This window comes from Colius striatus, chromosome 11 (genome assembly GCF_028858725.1).
Source record: "Colius striatus isolate bColStr4 chromosome 11, bColStr4.1.hap1, whole genome shotgun sequence".
NCBI lineage: Eukaryota > Metazoa > Chordata > Aves > Coliiformes > Coliidae > Colius > Colius striatus.
In genome coordinates, this window is record NC_084769.1 from 15,356,056 (window position 1) to 15,381,530 (window position 25,475).

The 25,475-nt window shown below is 38.1% G+C and overlaps 1 protein-coding gene across 1 annotated transcript in view; it reads left to right on the forward strand.

Annotated features, from left to right (window-relative positions):
• The window catches only part of CNTNAP5 (contactin associated protein family member 5), a 219,257-nt gene that overhangs the window by 115,010 nt on the left and 78,772 nt on the right, over positions 1 to 25,475 (forward strand). The window contains exons 12-13 of the mRNA XM_062005163.1: positions 7,039 to 7,158; positions 18,870 to 19,070. Coding sequence (XP_061861147.1) covers positions 7,039 to 7,158; positions 18,870 to 19,070 — 321 coding nt within the window. The remainder of the gene's footprint in view (positions 1 to 7,038; positions 7,159 to 18,869; positions 19,071 to 25,475) is intronic.

Here is a 25,475-nt window from a genome sequence, read left to right on the forward strand (position 1 = left end):
ATTTACATGTCCTGAGTAGCCAGTTTTCCGGTCTGAGATTCTTGCAGTAGGCTTTTTCAATGTGTATTAAATACAGTGATGTTCTTTGACTGAACAAAACACATTTACTATTCATGTCAAGCCTTCAGTACTGTTACTTGATGTTCCTGCATATTTTTGTCCACACCACTCTTCTGGCATAAGAATTTTCATTTTTTGTTTTGTAGTAGTTACTGCCTTATTAATGCTTTCCCTTCAGTTTGTGTATCTGTAGATTCTACATCTGCATTTCTTAGTGGTGTTGATTAAAAAAAAAAAAAGCTTTTCCTTTTACTTGACCCTTCCTTATAAATAACACAGACAATATTCCACTTTGAGAGTTTACTGCAGAACATGGTACATGGGGGACTAACTGAACCCTTTTTGGAGCCTGCCTGTGGCAGGTGTGACCACCACCATAGGGACACCAGTAGTTTCAAGAGCATGGCTGAAATAACATGCTTTGCAGTGTGTCCTTAAAATCTTTGGTTTCTCCTTCTCTTCCAACATTACTCTTAAAATGTCATAGGTCTTCCTGAGTGCTTTCTTGCACCAGCAGGACTTCAGGTCATCCTACCCCAGCACCAGGCAGAGGCTGCTGGGGTACATGACTGACACAGCCGCCTTCAAACCTCAGCAGGAGAGTGACAGGGGAGGACGGGTTGACATGACCTTTCATACCTCAGCTAGGGAGCCTTAGCTTGAATTGTAGGAAATTATCTAATCCTCAGGCTAAATGGAAGGATCCCCTCCTGAACATCCATTTAGTTGACATTGTGATAAAAGTAATTTTAAAGCTATCTATGGAAATAACATATTTTTTATCAGATGAGTAAATACATATTAGGAAAAGTAAAAATAAGCCATCTGTCATACAGGCACATCACAGTGGAGACTGTATTAGTCTGTCAACAGAAGAGCTGTCAAAATCCAGTTTTTGAGAGTATAGATTTTCTTTTCTGGCATTTAACAAGACAATTGTGTTATAAGCGTAAGAATGACGATCACTCCCAGGGTTCACTGCCTGTACTAATCCCTCTGCTGTTGAATAAGAAGAAACCTCTCATTCCATGTTCCTTAAATATGGCTAATGGCAATATAATAACAAGTAGTCAGTGAAAAACTGAATAAAAAGATGTTTTATTGGAAATAATGAAAATTTGACCTTGCAAATATTTATGCTCAGCCATGTGCTGTTAAAGGTATCAGCTACAGCTGGCATACAATCTCTTCTGGTTTAATCAAAACAGTTTACTAATAAGGTTCAGGATATTTCAGAGAGTTGAACAGTGATGACATCGCTTATATGTAAAACTTCTCAGGTTCCTGCAGTGTATTGAACCAGGAATCACACAAAACCACAGAATCCTACGGGTTGGAATGGACCTTGAGAGATCATCCAGTCCAACCCCCCTTGTCAGAGCAGGACTACCTAGAGTAGATCACACAGAAACTCATCCAGGTGGATTTTGAATGACTCCAGAGAAGGAGACTCAGCAACCCATCTGGGCAGCCTGTTCCAGTGCTCCCTCACTCTCACAGTGGAGAAGTTTTTCCTAATGTTTCTTTGAAAACTTGTACGTACCAAGGCTGGTTTCAATTGCAGAGCCAATCTAAGAGGGACCTCAGCCCTGTCAGACCAACTATAAGGGTCTTGGTGCAGGAGAGAGAAAATGAAATTCTGTAGTTAATTTTGCTCAGAAGGTCAAAATATGTTGTTATGATAACATTAAAATCTCTTAATCTCTTTCTGGCATTGAAGTCTGAACCATGAATTTATAGCTTGAACTTTGATCAATTAAAGCATATTATATTTATGCTTCTGTAGAGGTGTAGTGTGTGTGCCCTGGAAAAATATGGGATGTGTATGTTTCTGGTCCTTATTTTTTATTTTTGAGCTTATGAATCTTTGTATTCCAGGAAATAGAAAAGAAAGTATAGAATTGGGTGATGTTTATCTGACTGAGGATAAAGTGTTTATTTTCTAAATGCTGATCAAAGTTTGACAAACCATTTCTTAAGAACCTGCGAAGATGAGAAGTGGAAACAAAAGGAAAAGATGGCCATTATGATCAGTGAGTAAAGCAGTGTTCAAAATGAATGTCCTGATAGGATGAGTTGTTGATCTGAGAAGCTAGTTTAATTTGACATACTTAAGGCTGAAAGAGATACCTGAGAGAGAAATTTGGTATACGTATTTCACAGAGGATTATAAGGGAGTGGGAGATTGATATCTTGAACTCTGTCAGTATTGTGTACACGTGAATACCATCAGCACAGCTTATCCTAGCAGGTAGGCAAGAGTATATATAGTACTAGGAAAGCAGCTCTTGATATGAATAACGGGGCTCTCAGGCTGTTTCAGTTTCAGTAGCTAGCTCAGGGAAGATTTTAAATTTCTTTGTGAAACATAACAGTAGGCTTTAAAAGAATCCTTAAAGAGTACTGCAAAAATGTTAGCACATTACAATGTAATGTCTTGTAAGTGATTCTGGGGAAAAAATATTAAAAGAAAAAAAAAGGCAGTAAAAGATAACCAGTCTCTTTGTGACCAAATAAAACAGATATTTCTGATGTCCAGTTTCTCTTACTAGTTCTGGGATCTTGGAATCAAGCTGTTTCTTGTTTTCTCATCCTGGAATAGCCACTGTTGTCAGAAGTAGCCCATCAGCCAACCTCTGTCTCTGTGACACCTTTTGCACATTGGCCTTTGCATTGTGCTGTAGTTTACCCTAATGCGTTTATCTACCACACCTAACTGTGAGGTCCAAGCCATACTTGCAGGGGGGTAGCATGGGTTTATGTACGCTGCTGACATAAACAGTTTCATGCAGACTGCCTGAGGGATCTCGGTGGAAAGAACTACAGTGCTATTGCTGCATGGCACAGCAGCTCATTCCCAAAATGGCCCAAGGAGATGCAGCAGGGGCTAAAAGCCATAAACTGTGATTTTCAGTGGTTCTGGCTCAGTGAGACAAATGTTGCTAGAAACTATCATTTTATCTTCACTGTCTGGTATAAGTCAAAATTAGTTCAAAAAAAAACTGTGGAAAGATTATAGAAGAAAAACTGATTTTGCTTCTTTAAGTGACAACTTAGAGGTTTGATTTTTTGAAATGACATTTTCAAAAGATACTTGATTAAACATTTTAATAAGAAAAGAAGCTTTGCATGAGCAGCCTGTAAAGAGCACTGTTTTTGTTTTTGCTTCTATTTTGGTGATAATTAAAAAATTTAAAAACAAACTTGGAGGAGAAAAGTATAAACACCATTAAAATGCTTCACAGAAAGGAATAAAGTCACTATTTTGGAGTTGTTTCTTTTTTAAAAATAAAAATAATACTTTAAATTTGTTGACAAGTTCTACTGCTAATGAACTGATGAATACCTCTCTTATTAGAAAGGTTTAATTGCTGCCAACATTTTTGACATTAAAATGTATGTATTTGTCAACAGTTTCATAATTACATTTGTTGCTAGCTTTTTTTAAAGTGAGGCTCCATTAGATATGTAAATGGTTAGTATCTTTAATAACAACTACAATAATGGTTTCCTACTGCTCCCTAAACAACCCCATCTCCCTCTACATCAAAGAAGTCTGGCACAAAAATGGAACATAAATCTGAAGGCAGTTTTCAAAGTTAAGGCTCTGGAGTCTTAACAGTCACAGTTGACTGTTTGTCTGGTTTTACTTTTGTGTGGTGTTTCTGACTGCATAAAGAGAAGAACAACTGCAAAGAGATCTTGTCTTTCAGGACAGTTTCAAGTTATTGTAACTGGAGTAATAGGCCTTTTTCAGGAAACAGATTTGTATAACTTTATTCTGAAAAAAACAGTCAGCTGAGCCTGAAAAAATGTTGAGCTGAGCTTGGAATGGATGATGCATGTGTGATGTGTGTGGGGACATCTACCAGTGACTGGAAAGTATAATTCTCTCATTGATCCATTCTACGGGATAAAATAGCAAAAAAAGAGAACTAAAAGCAATGGCCTATCCAGTCTAGGAGTATGCAGTACCAAATGCTTAAGATACAGTCATACGAAACTTTCGATGTGCAGCTACAAAGTAAATTGTTCAACAAAAAAGCTTTTTTCTAAGTCATGATAGTCAGAATATGTTTTATGTGCTAGAGCTTGAGGTTTATAGCCTTTTCCCACTTCTACTAGTCCCTAGTATTTACTGATAGAATTCTTACATAATCAAAAGGAAAATATACTAGGGTGTATTTTCTTCTGGCAGTCTTAACTGTAGTTTCACTGAAGCTTGGTGATTCTTTCAGATTTATACTTGTTGAGCACCCCTAGCCTCATTTCTAGCTCTATACACCTTTTTTTTTTTTTCAGTTCTGTGATGACAATGACCACATAAAGGTGAGTAGATCACCTCTCTTTAAATCTGGACACATTATTAGTGGCTGAATCTTCACATCTTTCCTTATCATTTTGAAAAATATATATCCAGGCTTCAGCCAAAATGACAGTCAAAAGAAGCAAAACACCTGGTAAGAAAAGTTTGTGATCAAGAATGAGTTTTTAACTGTGCCAGTTCACTGACAACTTGCTAGTTTTATGTCTCAGTCCCTTGTACCATCGTGTCTTCAAAAATATTCAGCAAACAATTCAAGGGAAGCAATTGGCACATTCCCTAATGAGACAAGATGAAGTGTCCTGTAATGATGATGACAGCAAATTCATGAACTGCGGTTTGAGAACTTTGCAAATTGATCAAACCATGAATCCTTGATTGCTTACTTAATCGCCTGTTACGGTCTCTCTCCTGATCTTCCATATCCCAGTTGCTTTTGTCAGCACTTCAGTGGCTGAGGAACTCTCTCTTAGCCCCTTAGCTTGTGAATAGTGGAAGAATAGGTTCTGGTTTGAGGATTTTATTTTATTTGCATTTTATATGTACTCTTGGCCAGCTATGAGAGGGAGAATTTAGAAATCTTCTGGAAAGTGCTTTCTATGTCAGGATAATGACTATCAGGAAGAAGCTGCTTTAATTCTGAATACTATAGGATGGATATTAATTAAAGCACTGTCTCACTAGATGCTGAGTACCTTAAGCAGCTTCTTAACTCCAGGAAGGGTAATGTCATGTGTATTTAGTAATGTTCTGAATGTTAAAAATGTCTGGTTGGGAGAGAAATGTACAAGTGGAAAGTATATTTCAGTGAGTGGTACAAGTGATTGACTGGTGAGGCTTTTAATTCGTAGCCAGTTTGGGATTAGAGACCCCAAAACTGTGATTCTGTTTTGTTGGCAGAAGTGAAGAAATGACCAAATTCCATTAAAATCTGAGTAGTGAACTCTCTTATAGCATTCTTCAGTATAACAATTAAACAAGGCTACTTCAGGCTGTTTAAACCTTTCTGAAATTCGTTTCATTAGAGAAACTACTTTTAGGGAATGAGAAGAAAGGAGGGATGTGAGTCGCTGTCTGCACAGGAGTGGGAATGAGGAACTATTCCTGCTGACAGCAATTGCTGCCTTCTGCAGGAGAAGCTGTGACTGTGTTTCTGAAGTGGTGATGAATTGCTCTCCATGTGCTCCATCTGCAATCCTCCTTGAGTTCATTCCAGATGAAAGGCCCTGAAACTTTGCACTTGTATTTACAACCTTGAGACAGCAGATACTATGCCATATCAAGCTGAACTGTACTGTTCTGCTGCCTGAATTGCTGAGGAGGCTTAGAAAAGATTTTCAGTGGTTAACAAGTGAAGTATTCACAAGTTCTCCTGAGTGTCTCCCAATCTGTGTAAGCCCTATATTTGCTCTATGATGATGTACGAATGTGCAAATAATGATGAAATGTGCTCTTTAAATTAAGACGTAATTAAGAAAAAGATAGCTTTGACCTTGCAGCAGCCAAATATGGTGTCCAAATATATTTTTGTGCGTTCTGCTGGTGGTAGCACTCAAAATCTCGCTTTAAGATTAGGGGTAATTCTGTTTGCTTGCATTTCTGTTACCATGGCTTGCACAGAACACAGTCTTACAGGGAGAAAAAAAAAAAGGAGGTCTTGATCCATCTGCTAAGTCAATCTGGGTTTTTTTGTTGCATTTTCTGACAATTAGTTGGACAATCATAAGATGTTACAGAGAATAACCTTGGCAGTATAATCAAGTAACTGTTCAAATGGGTGGGGAAAAAAAAAAATCAATCCTCCTGCAATATGATTTAAGGTTATTGTTGTTCAAGATCCAGGATCATACATGTGAATTTCTGATACCCAACTGCCCCCCTGGGTGAGGATTCTCTTTGCCCCATGTGAAGTGACAGTTAGGATATATTGCCAGAAAATATGCCTCAAATACAAGGAATTTCAGGCATTGACCTGTGAGAGCTTTTCCTCCTGTTCTTGCTCCTGGTGACCCAGTGTGCTTATTTTATTAACCACTTGGATATTCATGGGCACTAATCCTCCAAAAGACTGTCGATAAGCAGAAAGGGAGAGCTGGTTGTCACCCAGGATGGCAACATTATCTGAGTTTTAAGTGCTCTGCTAGAGAACAACAGATTGTTTTCACTAGTGGACAGTAGTAGGGGTTTATAGAAACCTATTAACAATACGCCTCAGAGAAGCTGAACACTGGCAAAAATATCTGTCTTCTATATTGACAAGGTTTGAGTGCATACCTAGGCAGTAAAACATGTTAACATGTGTATATATATATCTTTGAAATATTATGAAGTTGCCTGTATGTATCACTCCAAAACAAGATGTTGGCATGTTTGAAAGTTCATATCTATTTCCTTAAATATTTACATACTTTAATCCAAAATAAGACAAATACTTGTATTTTTAAAAATGTATTGACTTCAAAGAAGTACTCAAATATATGTTTAGTTTTGAGCCTGGACTCAGGTCCATATGCAGTAAACTCTTTCATGTGCTAATCAGCATTGAACCAACAGTTTATGTTTCCACATTAATTAAAGTAGTGCTCATATATAAAATGTATCTGTCTTGTTTTCTCCTTGTTTAAGTGATACAGTCTCTCTTCCTCTTTTTTAAGCTATCTATGAACAGTCTTGTGAGGCTTACCGACACCAAGGGAAGACTTCAGGTTTCTTCTACATTGATTCTGATGGAAGTGGACCACTTGGACCACTCCGTGTTTTTTGCAATATAACAGGTAATAACCTAATTTTGTCTTTGGTGCTTTATGTTGCTTTTAATGCTATTGGCATTGTACTGCTAAGAAGACCCCACAATCATGTGTGTCTCAATAGTGGGAAAAAGAAGAGAACTGGTAGTAACTGAGGCTAGACTCTGAGGTGTTTACTTAAATAGGATCCTTGTAAAACTGATTTTTGAACTCGAAGATCTGCACCTTTTAAAGGACATGCTGCTGATGTATTTTCCATAGTGCCATAGTTTTTAATGAGATGTTTGGGTTTTTTTACTGAAGATGTAGAAACTTAGATTTCAAACATTCTTTTTTAACTGTGAATGGTCTCTCTGCTTTACTAGAACACTTCTTCTGGGAATGATTATTAAACTCCTTGCACTGAGCTAGCTGTAAACCCTTCCAGTCTGATTTAAACAGGAATACTACCCCTCATGTGAATGTACTGCCTTTGATGTTCTGGAGAATAGAAACTCTGATTGTCCTGGGTATCTGTGTCAGTTTTTTCCTTCCTGTGGTCAGGTGCAGATGAAAGAATATTTTATTACCCCTTCTAAATTGCTAATTCTGGTTGAGCTCCTTTGTCACGTATCACCTCCACACGCAGTCCTGAAAGCTAAATACTCAGGATATTCATATTTCATCCTTAATTTTCCTGTACTTAAAGTGTCTCAAATGAAATTTTCATTTTGATTTAATCGGGCAATCATTATGTTAATTAAATGCACACCAGTTAATTATTAAGTATGTTTTTTATTCAAGTGTAACAAATATTTAATAAGATACATTTCCTTCGCTGTTGTTGGATCTCATAAGAATTGAAACAAAGTTTCACCTTTCTGTCTGAATATCCTTCCTTGATCTCCAGTATGGGAAATGTGCTCATTTTTATTATTTATCTTATAAATATGTGTGATCAAAACATTGTCAGTGCTTTTTATCTCTGCTGAAGAAGTAGGATTTTTGACAAACTCCTTGCAGAAAGCATCTGCTATATTGAAATAAATTTAACTTGGCAGAGATCTAGAAGGAATATACCTGATATTCCCTCCATCTGTAATGAACTTGATGACATTGTTATTTTATTTTGGTTAGAAGAGCAGTGGAGATGGGGGAAACTGACAGAACCACCTAGCCTGGAAAACTTTTTTAGATTTCTTCTTTTCCCCTAGATGTCTAATTTGAGGCAGAGGAAGGTCAACACAGGCATCTCTTGTTATTTCTATTGCATAAAAGAGGGCTGAGGTACAGAAAGAAATTACTATTTTACAGTTGTCCAGAGAGTTTGAGGTACAATTGGGTTATGCTTTTGTTTCATCTAAATATGGTTTGGGTGCCTTAATCATAACAGCTTCTTTGCTCTCTGGGAACATACCTCATTGATATGCTGATAATAACTGTTTACAGTGAATTTGTTACTCTTTTCAGGTAATCTTCTGCACAGTTTTCTGAAAGCATCAGTATTCAGGGAAACACACACAAAATGAAATTCTCTGTTATATTAGGAACATACAAAGAACAGAGAAAAAAAAAAAGCCAACATTATTATTCAGTGACATAAAACCGTATCATACCTCCTATGAATGCAAAAATAGGGATGGTCAGATGACTTCCAGGTATGGTGAAACTAATCAAGCTTAAAAGATTGTGAACTGTCACAGGAAAACATGGAGATCACATGTGGCATAGAGAAGGCAAACAGAGATTGATTCTTTTTGATCATATTTTTCTTTTCTTTTTCCTGATGCACTGAACAATTCAACTTGAAACTTATTCTGACGGGACATTAAGAAGGCCAATGTATTAACAGAGAGGGGGGAAAAAAAACCAACTCAGGCTGAGAAAAGCCCCAATCTTATTGATAGGTTCAGGTGCAATTAAATGTGGAGGTTTAGTTGCAGCTCCCAACTCAGGCAGCTGTGAGGCAAAGATCAGTGTAAAATGGGAATGAGATTCAGGAAAACCTTTTGCCTTCCATTGTTTCCCTGGGTATCTGTTTACTCTCAAAAGCAGAGACAGACTCCTGAGTTCAGTGAAGCTTTTCTTTTACTCAGGCTGGCAGTTCTTCTTTTTGTATACAGTTCAAGAAGAGGTAACCTCTTTATGTCCAAAATGTGTTCAGGCTGAAGAATTTGGAGGTGGAATGGAAAATACAAGGAAATGACTCATTTACTGCTTTTAAAAGTAGAGGTGCAGTGAACTAATGACTTCTCGGAATTACAGTGCCTTGAATCTGTGAAGGATGAATTCAAAGAAGGGAACAGATCATCAGAAATGAACAGCATCATTGCATTTAGAGAACAATGATGATCGTTAATGTTCACTTCCATTTGTTTAAAATTCTTTTTTTTTAATCTGTTTAATTGAAAAGATAGGGATCTTGTCTGTAGACAGTTTTAACCAAGGCAAATTAACACCAGTTTTCTCACATATTGATGCTGGTCATAGGCATTCAATCTGTGGTGTGGATATAAGAAGTATCAACATTACAAGTTAATTTATTTTATCTATGTTCCCAGTGATTTCTCTGTAGTCTGTCAACTTTAACAACCCATTGCTGAGTAAAAATTGTGAAGAAAGCAGAAAATTGTGATTGTTTGTGTTGAGAGGGAATTGGACAGACATACAAAGACAAAGAGGGAGAGAGAAATAAGGGAAAGGAAATTTTGCAGGGAGAAAAAAAGAGAAAAAGGCATTAAAAAATATAAAGCCAATTTTCAGCATGGCAAGAAATTTAACAGTAGAGTGTCAGAGGATATCTGCTGATACCAGAGTGGATAAATGTATTTATTCATTGTCTGGAGAAGTGGCTGAAAAAGCAAGATGACAAAAATTGTAGATGACATGCTGTTATTTAAGTTGGTCAAGAAGAGGGAAGAGTGTGTGAAGCACTTTAGAAGGATCATATCTTGAAGTCTGTTTATTTCTAGTAAAATATGTTTTTGAAATAGTAGGTTGTCAGGAACACTAATGTACATAATTAAGGGCAAGGAAAGATAACTGTACAAAGAAAGGTTGCAAGTAAATAAACCAGTGTTATTTAAATTGGGAAGACCCCAAGTGAATGTGCCTCATTGACAGAAGTGATGTTCATTTGCATTTCCTTACAACAGTAATAAAGACACAATTCAATGACAGTGAAGGACAACAAACTCAAAACTAGATTAAACAGAAAAATAAGACAGCACCTTATTATCATAATGTTTTTTTCACCTCATATACCCACTATACCCAAAGCAAAGTCACTTTCACAGGGAAATTCATCAACTGTAAGAAGCAGCGAGGTATCCACAACAAACATGTCTGTGGGTGACAGATGTGAACTAGGCTATGTACCCAAACCATGATCGTGTATAGTTGGATGCTGAGAGCCACCATAAGGATTTCTATGGGTCCATGCAGGGATTATAAATTTGAGGTGATTGCATTTAGTGCCGTGGGAACACAGCTAGTCTGTTTCCGGGGCTGTATGCATGGGAATGTGAACCGACTCTGCTCACTGTACTTGGGTTCTCCCATCATCCACGATGCTTTGCACCCACGCTTTTTTGCATAAAGTACAGAGAGAATGTACTACTTTGCAGTAGTGAACAACCACCAGTACTGGGAAAGAAATTTTCCCGGTAGGCTGATTGTTTGATAATTATCACAGTTGAATAAATCTTCACTTCCCACTGAAGTAAGTGATAAGAATCGATACAGAAAAGGGCTAATGGACCCTCTGAACCTCTGCTCTGGCAGTCTTTCTGTCATTGTGGGGCTTATTCTTTTTCTGGTGTTGCTTAGAAATCTATTGATCTGTCTGGAGTACTACTTAAATGCTAATAATCGTATTCTCCTGTGCAAAGTCTATAGACATGCAATCTACATCTGCGTACTTGCTTTGCTGCCCTGTATAGAAAGTGTTTGTAATGACCTTTCCTCAACTCCTCCAGAGTAAATTTTACCCTTGATATCTGAATGATTTTCTTGCAATAAACTTGAGTCATTCTGTCACTGTACTTCTTTACTGATGCTGGTTTACTGTATGCAGACCCTGGGCTGTCAAATCAATAATGCTTAGAAATTGCTATGACTAGATCAATGGTTAATTTTGTTTTAGCCAGGTACTTGTCCAGTCCTCAAATAGTTTGTCTTTCTTTTTTCTTTCCCTTTTTGTCCTCCAGGAGTGCAGACTGGGGAAAGATGAGTTCTTATCTCAGGTCTTGCTGCTAGTCCAAGATCTAGTTTTGAAACTGCCATAATGAAAAAAGTCATTAATGAACAAAAATCTGTCTCTCACTTTTTAGATTATCTCTGTTTTGAAGTCACCTCAAAATACAAATATTGCCTATTTTTCTGATGCAAGAAAAGGAAAGCTTTATTTTCTGTCTCAGAAAAGTGTATAGAAACTGTGTTTAAAACTCAGACAAAGTGAGGAATTTTAAGAAGATGTGAAAGAAATTGCCAAAATTATGGTTGCAATTTGTAAAAAATTGCCTCTAGCCTTTTTGAGTTTTTTTCATTCAGCTGAAGATTTTATTCTTCTGTATACTACATATTTGATGGCATGAAGAGAGTTGAATTAAGGAGGATACAGGTTGTATTTGTAGCTGAAGTGTCTAAATACTTTAGGTGTCTGAATAGTAAGTGCTACTTACACTATGATACTTGGTCAACTATTTGAGGAAAATGCTGTATCAGTTCAGCTTTACTCAATGTGAACAAGGTATATACTGGAGTGAAAAAGAGATGGACTACTATAAAGTAGAGCTGACTGGACCTCAATCCTTGGGATTCCCATTGTTGCTATCAAAATAATTGTTGAACTGGTGGTATTTTTCTCCATGGCATCCACATTTCCCTTTGTTTTCACACAAGAATCTCAGTTCATCTGCTTATTTAATTTATTAATCCATTTTCCATAAGAATTCATCTCCTTTTACTTTGTATAGTAATTACACCAATAGAGGAGTCACCAGGTGATTCAACTCATTATATTTCCTGTGGACTTGGTAGAATCTCATGTGGGAAGGAGGGCTGCTACTTTTTAGGCTGAGACATAACAGAGAGGAGGAGGAGGAAAGTCATGACCTTAATTCTGATTTTATTACCTACAACTATGTATATGTGGGACATTTACTTAAGTGGTGAAACTCCTTGAGATTGTCAAATTGAACTAGATAAGAAATTTGATGCTCTGAAATCTTAAGGGAGTTTTTGGAGTGTCTTGTTTATTTGTTTGTTGTTTGCCTTTTTTGTGCATTTTTTTCTTTAAATGAGTACTTTGTAGGTACTGTCTGTAATTGACTTTATCACTGGAGAAAACAATGAATGAGAATCCTTTACAAATGATTTACTACCGTTTAGATTAAAGACAGCCCTTAAAGATTTTCAGTGTTTCCACTCAAACACTTGCAGGTCTTTTGGTACACTGTAGTTCTAAAAAATTATATATTTCTGTTTTGAATTTTCCAAGTACTCCAGAGCTTTAATTTTTTTTTTTTTTAAAGCCCACCTTTAGTGCTTATATTATGCCAAAGGCATTGGGCTGTCAATTGCTGCCTTGCTACTTTCAGCAAATTTGTTGTGTTTCTGACAAGCATCACAGCACAAGTCCTGCAGACCTTCCTCATTGTCACAATTGCAGGAGACTCCAAAGGAAGTTTTGGTACAGAAGAACGTAAAAGTAGATATTTTCCTCTAGCCTTTACATTTTAACCAGTTTTAACCAACTTAATCGCTGTCCTGTCACATTTTCAGTGCCTAGAAGTTACAGGTAAGCTGTGGGTCTTTAAAAGTCACTCCAACTCTCAGTTACAAAGGGATGAATCCTTTTGCCTCAGACATGGGTGTCTGTAGTACCATGTTGGAAAGCTGGAGACATCTTACCTGGCTTCTTGGTGTTTTAGAACACCTGTGGGCCTTAGTTGTCAATCAGGCTCATGCAGATGTCTGGACCATCACAAGGCATACGAACAGCAAAAAAGTAATTAAGTGGAGTCTTTCAAAACTCATCTTAGATGAAGGAATCAGAGAGGACTGTTGTCACAAGGCCAGCAAGTGTGAGCACAGTGGAGGTGTCTATTTTGCACTAAGAAGCAGTACAGTGACTACCCCTTCGATTTTTAATACATTCTTACCACTTGTAGATACCCTGGATTAGAGGAAATATGGAAACAGAGGATCATCTCTGCTGACAGAGATACTCAAATTGTGGGCTCAGAGTGAGCAAACTTAATGCTTGCGGTGTACGAGTGTTGAGAACGCAGTTCTTCCCTCTCTGCTGGGACATCATGTATGTGGAGCAGAGGCTATGGTGCCTTCCTGGTACCAGTGACTGGCTGCCAAGAAGGATTTCAAGATGGGGGAACAGTGCCAGGCCTGGGCATCCCTGAGGAGCACACACTGGCAGGTGCTGTCTGCCAGCATCATTAGAGAGATTAAAGAGTAAGCTGCATGTAAGACTTGAGGGACAGGAACCCCCCGTGAATTGTTTCCATGGAAATGCACTGTGTCTGGAAGCAGCTGAGTCGGAAACAAGGGGGAGGATGTTGAGCACAAAACAAGCTGAAAGAGCATATATTGCTGGGTCAGCCAGAAAAAAAAAAAACCAAAACAGAAAAAGTAAATAGAAAAAATAAAAAAGTTTCATAGGAGACTTGGAAAACATCGTCTCGGAGTCTGTGAATTAATGCTGTTTGCAGTAAGAAATTGTCCTTCATATTCTTTGAGGGATGTATGTTAGAGTGGCTGGGTTAAATTGTTACTGTAGCTTAAAGCTGCAGTGCTCAAGTAGGAGAGTCTGTCTTTTGTGTGGTTACTGCTGTAGTTATAGGTACAGCTTTCAGGACAATACTTAGCATTCAATGTAGAGCACCATGAAACAAATGCATCGTATGAGCTCTCAGAGCAATTTCTCTCTCTCTCATGTAGCATTTACCATATGTTTGGCTTGTTGGCAATTTAATCAGTCTGAATAATCTTGTTTTGTGACAAACCTCCTAAATCACAGAGGAATGATGCAGTTTGTATGGGTGAAATGTGTTCCTCAGAAAAAATTCAAGTTGAAGAATAAAAATGAAAATTAGACAATACAGAACTCATTGAAAGACAGTTTTCCAGCTGCTCTAATTTCCCACAATTTAATTTGTGTGCCGTCAAAAGCAACTTGGAGGCTTCCAGCAAGATGACAGAACTATGGGTGAGGCTAAACAGAGGGTCTAAAATGTGCTGAATGCATTGCAGTCCCATGTTGTAAAAACATCTCCCAGGACCAAATACAGGCAGCATAATATCCTAGTAAATTGGACCATTAAATAAAACTGTGAAGTCATAAAGCTGTAGCATTACCCTGAAATTAAACTATTGTCACCTTTGAATTATGGAACAATTTAACAAGCATTTAGGAAATCTGTTTTTCAAGGCTGCATTTAAATATTCCAGGTTATACAGTAGAAGATGTGGCTGCACTCTCCTACTGGGTTTTGAATGACTTTCAGCATGTATGTGGTTTGAAATTTTACCAAGCTGAGAAAGCAATAAAATAATAAAGTGGAATAATAGAAGATAAAAATAAACAGTGACCTTTGCCTGGAGAACAGCTTTTTCTTTCTCATTGCAAATTCACAAATAGGGAAAGCTCATTAAATTGAGTAAACAAGAAGAAAACATATAGCACAGACAGATGTAAAAAGATAATGATAATTACTTTGTGGAAATAAAGGAAAAGAGACTCTTACCTGCCTAGTTTAACAGTTTCCAGATATGGAAATGGCTAGAAGGAGTTAGTGGCACTCAGCTTGCTTTGCATCTATGATTACATTGTCACTGCTTAAAAATGTAAGGAAAACCAACAAACAAAATAGTGAAGTTGTTTGTTTGTTGGGTTAGGATTTTTTTAAAATCCTTCTACAATGAAACAGGAAGAGCATTTGAAGCCCCATTGTCAAAAGCCATAAGCATAATCCACGTGGAGGTGTGCCTCTGCAAAGGCACAAGTAAGTCATGGAGCTAAGTTGCAGACAGCTGTTGTGCTGCTTTCTAGCTGTAGTGGTCTGTGTGCCCATTCAGATTGCAGCTACATTTCTTACATAGATCCTGAAACACATCTGAAATGCAAGCTCACAGGTTGTTGTCAGGTGGCCTCAGAGTACATGCTGATTGAGCTTAAGGGTATAATTTTTTTACCTCCTTCTGAGGCAGGCAGCAGTATTTTGGGAGCAGCACTAGCTAAACGAGTGTGTGTGAATTTGAGAAAGTAGTATGATATTTTTCTGAATGCTTCCAGATCTGAGGTGGAGAAAATGGTGCTTGAATAAAGCCAAAGAGTTTACTTGAAATGGCAAGGGTCTTCATAAGAAAGGCTGGTATTATTTTTGTGTGGTTTTCTGATTTATGGAAACAGGTGCATATGGTCTTGCTATTGTCCTGAAATAGTCAAGAATTTACTGCCCTCTAGCTCTTCATTACTCTTCCCTCAGTCAGATGAGGTGCAGGAGGGAGCAGTCAGCTTTCCCACTCCATCCAAAGCAAATTAAAGTGTAAATCATTTTCAGGCTCATTTGCCGCATATGAAGAAAGAGATGTCCTTTTGAAATAAAGAACTCTCTGTATTCTTTACTGTGGTGTAGACGCCTTATACATTTAACACATTGGGTGTGACTTTGTGCACCTTAGCTGCTGTATTCCTCTTGTCATCTTTCTAAAATGGAAGTACTTATTCATTCCCTGGGAAGTGGGAAGGAGCATGTCTGAGATTGTTGAGTATATCTCTCTTCCTTTTCCTACTCTAACATTGTTATCATCAGCACTTTTGTCTTGCATCTGTGATGTGTAGGGCCATCCTTCCAATCTGAAGACTTCCAAGAATTTCCAATAAATAAAGTTGCAAAGGATATGTTTCTCTGTGCTCTTTCTACACCAACTGTGCATAGGGAAAAGAAACAAGCTTTTGAATGGTGTTAGCTTTTGCCATTCAGAGGCATACATGCTGGTGACTGTGGCTTTCCTTTCTCTAGATCAGTAAGACAAACATACATTTTTTCAGAAGCTTTTTTCAAAGATGGAGCATAGGGGGAATCTTTGACCAGCAAAGCTCAGATATGATCTGTAACAGTAATAAGCGTAACAGATCAGATGTGTGTAGATTAGGAAATGTCTGAAATGTAACTCCAGAATCCATCCCTTCTGCTATTACTTTTTTTCTTTTTTAACTGCCAATTCTGATGTACTTGCTAAATCACAATTACTTTGAGTACAGAAAGAAACTTGATTTTTTTTTTCCTTTCCCTTTGCAAACTGGAGGATGGAAAATCTGCTGTTATCTTCTTATTAATGAACAATCACAGATAAAAATAGGAGAAAGATCCATTGCATTGCCTAACATACTTGTTAATGAGTGCTTGTCGCTAACAGCATGTTGGCCGATGTCTTGTCTGACCTCATTTCAAATGTCAGTTAATTACATCGGTTTATGTTATGCTACTTTTAATAAGTTTTTCCTATCAATCCTTCATTGCTTCTAAATTACTAGATCTTGATGCTTTTCAGGTGCCCACACGGCACCTCTCCTGGTGTACAAGTACACAGCTTGGAAAGCACAGTAGTATTAACCACGGTGAAGCTCTAGAGTTAGGCTGTTGTACTTTCTAGGCAGCACTGTAGCTACTATTTTGAGCATAGATTTTTCTGTAACTTCTCAAAATTCTGTTAATAATTCTCAGTGAGGAGAAGATTCTGATTGCCCATCTGGAAATTCAGACATGAATTTGTTCCATCATCTCTTGGTTTTACATCTCACTTATGGTATCAGCAACTTGATGTTTGTCTCTAGCAGATTTTTCAGTGAAGACAGGGGTTAAACTTATACCAACCTCAGTGAAAGGAAAGTTATATCAATCTCAACTGCTTCTGAAAAAATCCTTGAGAGAACCAAACAAAAAAATACAGAGACTCTGGCTGATAAGAATCACTTTCAGATGTGTAAGATGTGTGTTATGAAGTCATTTAATTATGTTATATTGAAAGTAATATATGTGCACAACTGTGCAGGGTATTGTGCTACAGCATTGACTGTAATTAGAACAACTGGAGCAAGTTTTACAAGCAATAAATTTGTAAAATTGCATCTGATTAACATCTAACTTTTGTGTATCTCACATTGCAGCAGTCTTTCTTTGAGATCCAACTCAAGAGATCCCAAAAAGCATCCTGAAATCAGAAAGAAACACAAAATTACAGATCTATGACCAAACTCTCTCTGTCTACCATCACAGAAATGATGAGTGCTGCCATTGAATGTATGGTTTGCTGAGTGTAAACTGTCTTTACAGTTAGTGCCATAAATTACTTGGAGAGTAATTTCTCCATAACTTGTAGCCAGGTCTTTCAATAGATCTCTTCAAATTGTCTCCAGATGGTTGTTGTTACTTGCTTGTCATCTGAATGCTTTCATAATGATAACCCATTAAATCATCTGAGTGTGTTTGCACAGATAGTCCATTTACAATTTTTATACACCTATCAGAGTTCAGTTGAAATAATCTGTGGTGTATTTGTAGCTCTACAAAAAATGCTTTAACTGTGTTATTGCAGTAGCCACAAAGCTACTGGGCTTGTCATGCCAGGATATTAGAGAGTACCTGGAAAGCTCATGGTCTGCAAGAACTCAGACCATGTAACCTGGTAAAACCATCTCAGTATTTAACCACACCGTTTATAAGATCAGTTCAGAAAACATGTGGTTTCTGATTTCCCTGTTGAAACATGAATAACAAAATCCTCATTAAAGAGTTTGCCTTTCTTTCTGAGTCTGCTCAGCAGACCGGCCATTCAGGATGTCTTTGCTATCTGACCTGTTGCTGTCTCATCAGTCAGCCAGGAAACAGCCTCGCCATTAAGCTTCATATCTTCCAATCACGAGGTTTTTCTTATCATGCCAGTCCCAATGGGGGTCATGAGCTGAGTTATTATGGTGCAGGTCATGCTTAAACCTAGATTCTGCTTTGTCACCCACAAAATCCCTTACTCTGCCAGTAAGTGCAATGATGGAGATGAGAATGGTCTCCCCAGCATGGTACAGCATCAACATTTACAGTCAACTACAGATGCTGACACTATGTTGTTCTGTACCATAATCCAAGCAGGGCACCACTCCACTTTATACACAGATCACTCAAATGAGTGATCTGACTTTCAGGTGAATGGTAAGAACATACTCTTAGTTTTAGCTTTCTGGGAAGAGTTTGTGATTGCTATTTGTGATGAGTTTGTTCAAGCTCACCAGCCACAGTTCTCTGCTACCATTTCTTATTATAACAGTGTGGGCCATACTTTCAGATACAACTATGTTTGCAAATGAAGAGTGTTGCTTCCATGAGCCATATTTTTCTATCTTTTCTCTTATGGCCAAAGCCAAATGAAAGGAATCTTATTTTCTTCAAATACTTGGCAATAGAAGACACTGAAAATCTCCTCTGGTTCCTAGGAAGCTTGTAGCTTCCCTCTTGCTCATCAGGTTCTGTAGTGTTTGCTTGAGCTAGTTCAGGGAGAAACATCTCTGTGGGCTACACTGACCTGTAGTAGGTCTTCATCATAGAGTGACTGACTATTTTTAAGCCCAATGTCCTACTGATGCATTTTCAAATACAGGCAAGCATTAGATTTCAGTTGTTTTTTTGTTCCCTACTTGTTGCATGTTTTTTACTGTTAACTTCCTTTTTGATTCTATTTAACAGAAGATAAGATCTGGACTGCAGTGCAGCACAACAACACAGGACTAACCAGAGTCCAAGGAGCTGGTGTGGAGAAACCATATACCATGTTCTTTAATTACAACAGCAGTGCGGAGCAGCTTGAAGCCCTGATAAGCAGTGCAGAGTATTGCGAACAGGAGGCAGCCTACCACTGCAAAAAGTCACGTCTCCTGAACACTCCAAGTAAGTGCAATGATCCTAAATATTTCCTTGTTAGCTCTTACTGTTTATACATCAGATACAGGCTGCACTGCATCTGAGGAGAAAAAAACCCAAACTGAATAGTAGTAGTACAGAATAGAGTGAAGAGCCTTTTACCTTCTTGGGTATCACTGTGCAGCTCCTGTCCTCTGATGCAAGAGGGTCAGGGCTCAGCAGGGGAGTTTCCACTCTGTAAGTTCAAGTGCATAAAGGCTCTGAAAGCTTCTACAATAGAAAATACTACTTAAAACCCACAAAAACTGCTTTCACTGATTGTAAATGCATATATTTAGTCATTTACAATTTTTAACATTATATGAAAAATAAGAAGCATTCAGATTGCCCCAGACTTTTATGATGTTTCTGGAGAGGAGGGTTGTACCCTCTTTTGAGTCCTCCAGCTTTGAAATTCATGTTTAAGGTGGTTGGTAGTACAATTTTTGGGGCAAAACTCGAAGGAATACGTTTTTTGCCCTGAATTAATGTAGAAACAACAACAACGGAAAGATTCTGACGGGTTTATGTCTCTCTGCAGTACCAGATTTCCAGTAGGTGCTCAGGATGGCTGCCTTCCACTCAGTTCTCTTGGGCTGGGGTTTTATGTTTGCTTATCCAGAGAGATGAATGACATTAAGAGCAGGCTTCTGAATGTCTTCGAAGTCTCATCTGGTTCCTTGTAACATGTATATAGTCCTGGTGATTCTTTTATCATTAAAAAATCTAAAATTGTTAGAAGAAATCCCACAGAAAGCCTTAAGAGAAGCTTGCAATGGGAGTTCCTATTGTATTAAAAATACACTGCCTAATGAGATGTATCAAAAACCTGCCTGGTTCCAGCAAAGTTACTATGACATTAAATGTTTTAGGCTGACTTACAACCAGTTTATTTTTAAAAGCTGTGAAGTATGTTTTGTGTTATCAACGGAATTTACCAGCCAAGAACTACTTGTATTGCTAATCATTTTTTAAAGAATGAAGTGTTAATATCAGCATTCAGGGTAGAATACAAAGGGAAAGCAGGCATAATTGCTCATAAAGAAGGAGAACTAATGTCTTACAAATACTTTCAGTATTGTTGACTTTTGTATCCTTCACCACACTTGACATATTATAAAGATATAATCACATGGTGATTATTTCCAAAATATTTTTTAAGGATGAAAACCACAATATCAGAACAGGTCTGCATGTGTTTACTTTTCCATATTTTTGTGAGGTACTTAGTCATATGGGTACATTTTAGGATGCTTCTTGTATGTAATGTCTCTATAAAGCTGGGGACACTTCTTAAGAATCCAAACCCATTTCTCCTAAAATGAAATGAAGAAACACTGATAATCTTGTGTATATTGAGAGTATATAAACTTACCTTCTTCAGGGCTAAAGCGATCTACCAACTGACAGACTGCTTAAGGGAATTTGTGGTAGGCAGCTCCTTCTCCACTTGTTCAATGACTCTGACTTCTCAATGAAGCAGACGAGGAGACAGTGTCCAAGAGGCTGTTTGTGTTTTTGCAGCTACTACAGTGCCACTGTGGTCATGACAGTAGATCACACAAGAATTGCACAACTCTTAGCTGTAGTACAGCTCCAGCTGATAAATCAGAAAAAAACCACCAAATCTACAATCCAGTCCTGTGTATGGGGCAGACATCATCATTTTTTCCTCTTTCTTCTTCCTATTGTATACTTTTTAATTACACTTTCAATTTTTCATCCTGAACTTTCTCAATAGCCTAAGGCTGTACATTTGGAAAGATGTGGAACATGCTCAAAAAAAAAGCATTTGAGTTCTTGAAATGACAGATCTGGATAACAATTTGTTCTTAGCTGAGTATTAAGTGTTTTTAAACTATAGCAAGGCATTTTTTTTCCCCAAAAGCCTTAAATAGCTCTATTAATTGATACTAATTTTGAAGTGAACTGCTGCTGTATTATAGAAAAGCCTAGAGACTTGATAGTGCAGAATACTATAGGTGTCTTGAAGAGCTGTAAGATTTAAAGAATTTCCATTCCTAAACTTGAAGATGAGCTACAAGTGTGAATAAACCTAGGGCATTTTGCTGGACTCCCTGCAGAAGGTTCTCATTTGTGTTGGATATGCCCAGAAGTGACTGGAGGACGTTTGATTTGGGGCCAGAGCAAGAGAACAAAAATCAAAACTCTTGAGTTTTCTCTATTAATTTGGCCTAGGCTTTTGGATGCCTGAAGCACTCTGTTCTCTCAATGTTGCCAGGGTATCATAATGTGTAATTATGGTTAATGAACTACACTTGGGATCTTCCTTCAGATGTCACTATGCAACGCACATGTATTGGTGACAATGCTGCATTCACAGGCCTTCAGGAAACATTACATGACCTAATCCAGCCTGCTGAATATCACCTCTCACTAATACCTCTGGACTGAGCCCAGCAGTGAATGCTCGATGGAAGGACATCTCCCAGAGGTATATCTGATCTTGACAGAGCTATAAAAGTTTCCTTTCCTGCAAGGAATCTAATCCATTTCTGAGCTTCCTCTTGTTTAGAGCTCTGTTTTTTTTTTTCTGAGGAGATGGAACACTTGATTAGGATATCTCAGCTGGTAGCACCAAAACCCCAAATCCTTATCTTCAGGATCTAAACTGGAGCCCTGACACAAGCTGCCCAGGGAGCTTGTGGAATCTTCTTCTCTGGAGGTTTTCAAAACCCCCCTGGATGCATTCCTGTGTCACCTGATCTAGGCAGACCTGCTTTAGCAAGAGGGAGGGATCTTTAGAGGTCCCTTCCAACTCCTACCATTCTGTGACTGTGTAAACACTATCACGTTTCACAGAGAAGCAATACAAAGATTTCTCTTTCCTTTTACATTCTCCAGCAAATATGTATGTTGTTACTTTGGCTTTCATAGCTTTGCTGAAGTTGGGGGGTGGAAATCCTGTGTTTGGACAAAGGGACAAGGGTAGCATCCTGGGATGCCTCGGAGAGAGACCAAGGGAGGTGCTTAGCCTGCATAAGATTGTTTTGGTTTACATCAAAGAATTTGTCTTTCCTCTCTTCCTACTACTTCTTGCCCTGAAGACACAGACACAACCCCAGTGACTGCAACTCAGTGTACTCTCCCCATTGAGTTACTTGGATTTACATCTGCAATGTGTCAGACATGCAATCTGGCAGTTGGCAAAGGAGTTTACTCATCTCCACCTCCTGCTGTCTGGAACAGCCTTATCAGTTCTCACTGTCATACTATGGCTTAGCTGCAAGCATGTCTTTGAAATCTAAAATTAAATTGCCCTGATCTGCGTTTTTGTTCATTTTTGCCATCAGATTTTCAGGTTTATGAATAGTACAATAGACATTTGTTCATCAAAGAAATACCTGGCTTTCTCATGATGATGGCAAATGAAACTGATAATTTATAACCAGCAATTGCAACTCTTTTGTGATTTCTCCATGCCTTTTAGAGAATATAACCAGATTTGTGTTTATGTATAAATACATAAAACTTACATATATATGTAATATAACTCACAAAACCAGACAAATCTCACAGTTGGCATTAATTAGGAAAGTCATTCACACTCTTAGCATAAGATTGCAGACTTTACTACTGCATCATCCTTGGAAGCACAGACCAAGACAAGCTAGCAAGAGAGGAGTGGGCAGAAAACTTAGCCTACCTCTAAATGTAGTGTCTATATTCTAGGAATCTGAAAAGATATTTAAGCCCCTGAGGCTCTGATTTCCTTTTCGTGGAGCATCTCAGGAAATACCTAGGAAAAACGTACGTGTACAAGATTAAGTGCATGTGTGCATGTTTAAATTGTTAACATACAAGGTGTTTGAAAGTATGAAAACACTTTATTAACCAAACAACCCCTTCACTCTGACTGAATTTGCTCAATTTTCTAGAAACCATTAGTGTAGTCACAGGCTTAACATTTGGGAAGCTGCCTCACATCCCCCATATCAAGGACTTAACACAGTGACGGCTATATCAGTGGCAGGATGGCTCATTTTATAATACTTGGCTGACAATTTGTCAAGTTCATAGCACATTTGTGTAGGCAGGGACTGAGAAAAGATCAGTCCTACAGCAAAATCAAAGAAATAGGTGGTGAGTTTTTTCCTGCCCTTTTATATATTTCTCTTTCCAGTAGAACTACTGCACCACTTAACCTCAAGCTTCGATTTCAAACATCTCTCCTAAACTATGCACCTCTTCCCTGAACTTTGTGCTTTTTCCTCTTAAGATCTGTCAAGTTTCACTATTTTGTGACTTGCATGCAGCTTTCTCCCCTCTACCTCCCAGCTAGACCTGTATCTCTGTGCCAAGCTGTATAACGTGCCATCCTGAGGTCTGTGACCCCTTATGCTAGCTGTTTGCCCTCACCTGTGAACCACTACATTTGCATTTTGTACCTCTGTTATTGGAGGAAAGGATGTATTGCTACCTCACAGTGGGGAGCATGTCCTAATGTTGTGGTTTAACCCCAGCCAACAACTAAGCACTAAGCAGCTGCTCACCCACTTCTTTCTCCACAGATGGAATGGGAGAGAGAATTGGAAAAAAACGGGTAAAACTCATGAGTTGAGCTAAGAACAGTGTAATAACTAAAGTTATATGAATATAGTAATATTGATAAAATGTGATAATTGTTGTAATGAAAAAGATTAAAACAAAAAAAAAAGAGAGAGATACAAAACCCAAGAAGAGACAAGTGATGCACAGTGCAACTGCTCACTTGCTGACTGATTCTCAGAGCCTCCCTGAGCAGTAATCCTCCCTGGGCAATCAGCTCTCCCCAGTTTATTTACTGGGCATGACTTTCTATGGGATGTAATAGCCCTTTGGCTAGTTCAGTTCAGTTGTCCTGGCCGTATTCCCTCTCAGCTTCCTGTGCACCTCCTCACTGAAACTGAAAAGTCCTTCACTGAAGTTAAGCACTAGCTAGCAACAACTAAAATGTCCATGTGTTTTCAACGTTGTTTTCACAATAAATCCAAAACACAGCCCTCTACCAGATACTAGGAAAAGAATTAACTCTATCCCAGTCAAAACCAGGACACCTAATTTCTGTGTTTAGACTTACTCACTTCTGCTACTGAGACAGTTCAGGAGTGTTTTATCTATGCCCTGTGTGTTGCTACAGCTTTTTGTGCAGGCTCCCTCTTTATTTCCAGATGAGGCTTCTAGTCCTATCAGGACTTAAGGTGCTAAGAACTGTCCTGCAGGGTCCTACATCCAATAGTGGCTGCTGAAAATATGCAGTTCAGGGTAACAAGTTTGGATGTCTTCAGCACATATCTCAATATGTTCCCATCACTCATAGTTCTGTTAAGAGCATTAGAGTATATGCAATTGCCAATCCCTTTCACTAGCCACTACAGATCCAGTGTTCATAAATTTATCTAATAACTTTTTGAACTTTATTATATTGTCTGCCTCTGCAGCTTCCTGGGAAGGCAAGTTCCAGGAGTTTCCTAATTGCTGTATACAGAACTACTTTTTTTCCACCCCCATGTCTTTTAAATTAATGTTTTACTCAGTGCACTGAGTTCTGGTATTACAGGATGCTGTGAATCACAGTCCTGTACTTATTCAGTACTTTTAAAGTCCTTTTAGTTGTCCTTCTTAAATCTTCACTGGCTCTAGTATTTCTTTCACCATAAGTGACCCACAGTGCTTGAGATGTGATTGGCATCAAAGTTTCATGTAAAGGAGACATCATTTTTTAGAGCAGTATAAATCTTTATGGAGAAAGAAGTATTAAACCTAGATTCTGATAAAGTTTTTTTACATAAATGTACCATCGGGTGACCATGACCCATAACATTCAGTCATTTACCATTTGGGTTTTGTTCACTATTATTTTATGCCTTTCAAATATAATTTCAAATTATAATTCCAGGTAATTTAAATTATTATTGCAATGACTATTTGTCACTGCACAAAATAACTTTAAATTGTAATTGCATTACCAGAAACTATTTGTCACAGCACAGAATAATAGAGCAGGGTGATCCACCCTCAAAAAGTGGTACATATTGAAGGGAATAGTGGATGAGTGTCAGATGTCAACTGTATGTTGTAATTATTCTTGGGAAACTAGGATCCCTTTCTTGAGAGTGATTGACTTTTCATCTGGGTTTCACCACTGTATTTTGTCTCTCTCCTCCAAAGTGGCACTGCTGACAGCCTCTCACATGGACAATTTTAGATAACTTGTGCTACATTTAGAGACTTTTGAACAGAGTTTACCATAGTAATACGACACGACCCCTTATTTGTAGGGCGAGATTTAGAGGTCATTTTTAAAGATGCTGTATTGTTAGTAGCATACAGTTGATTAAAATGCGGATGATCTGAGCAGAATAAAAACCTGCTACCTGAGGGACGTAACTT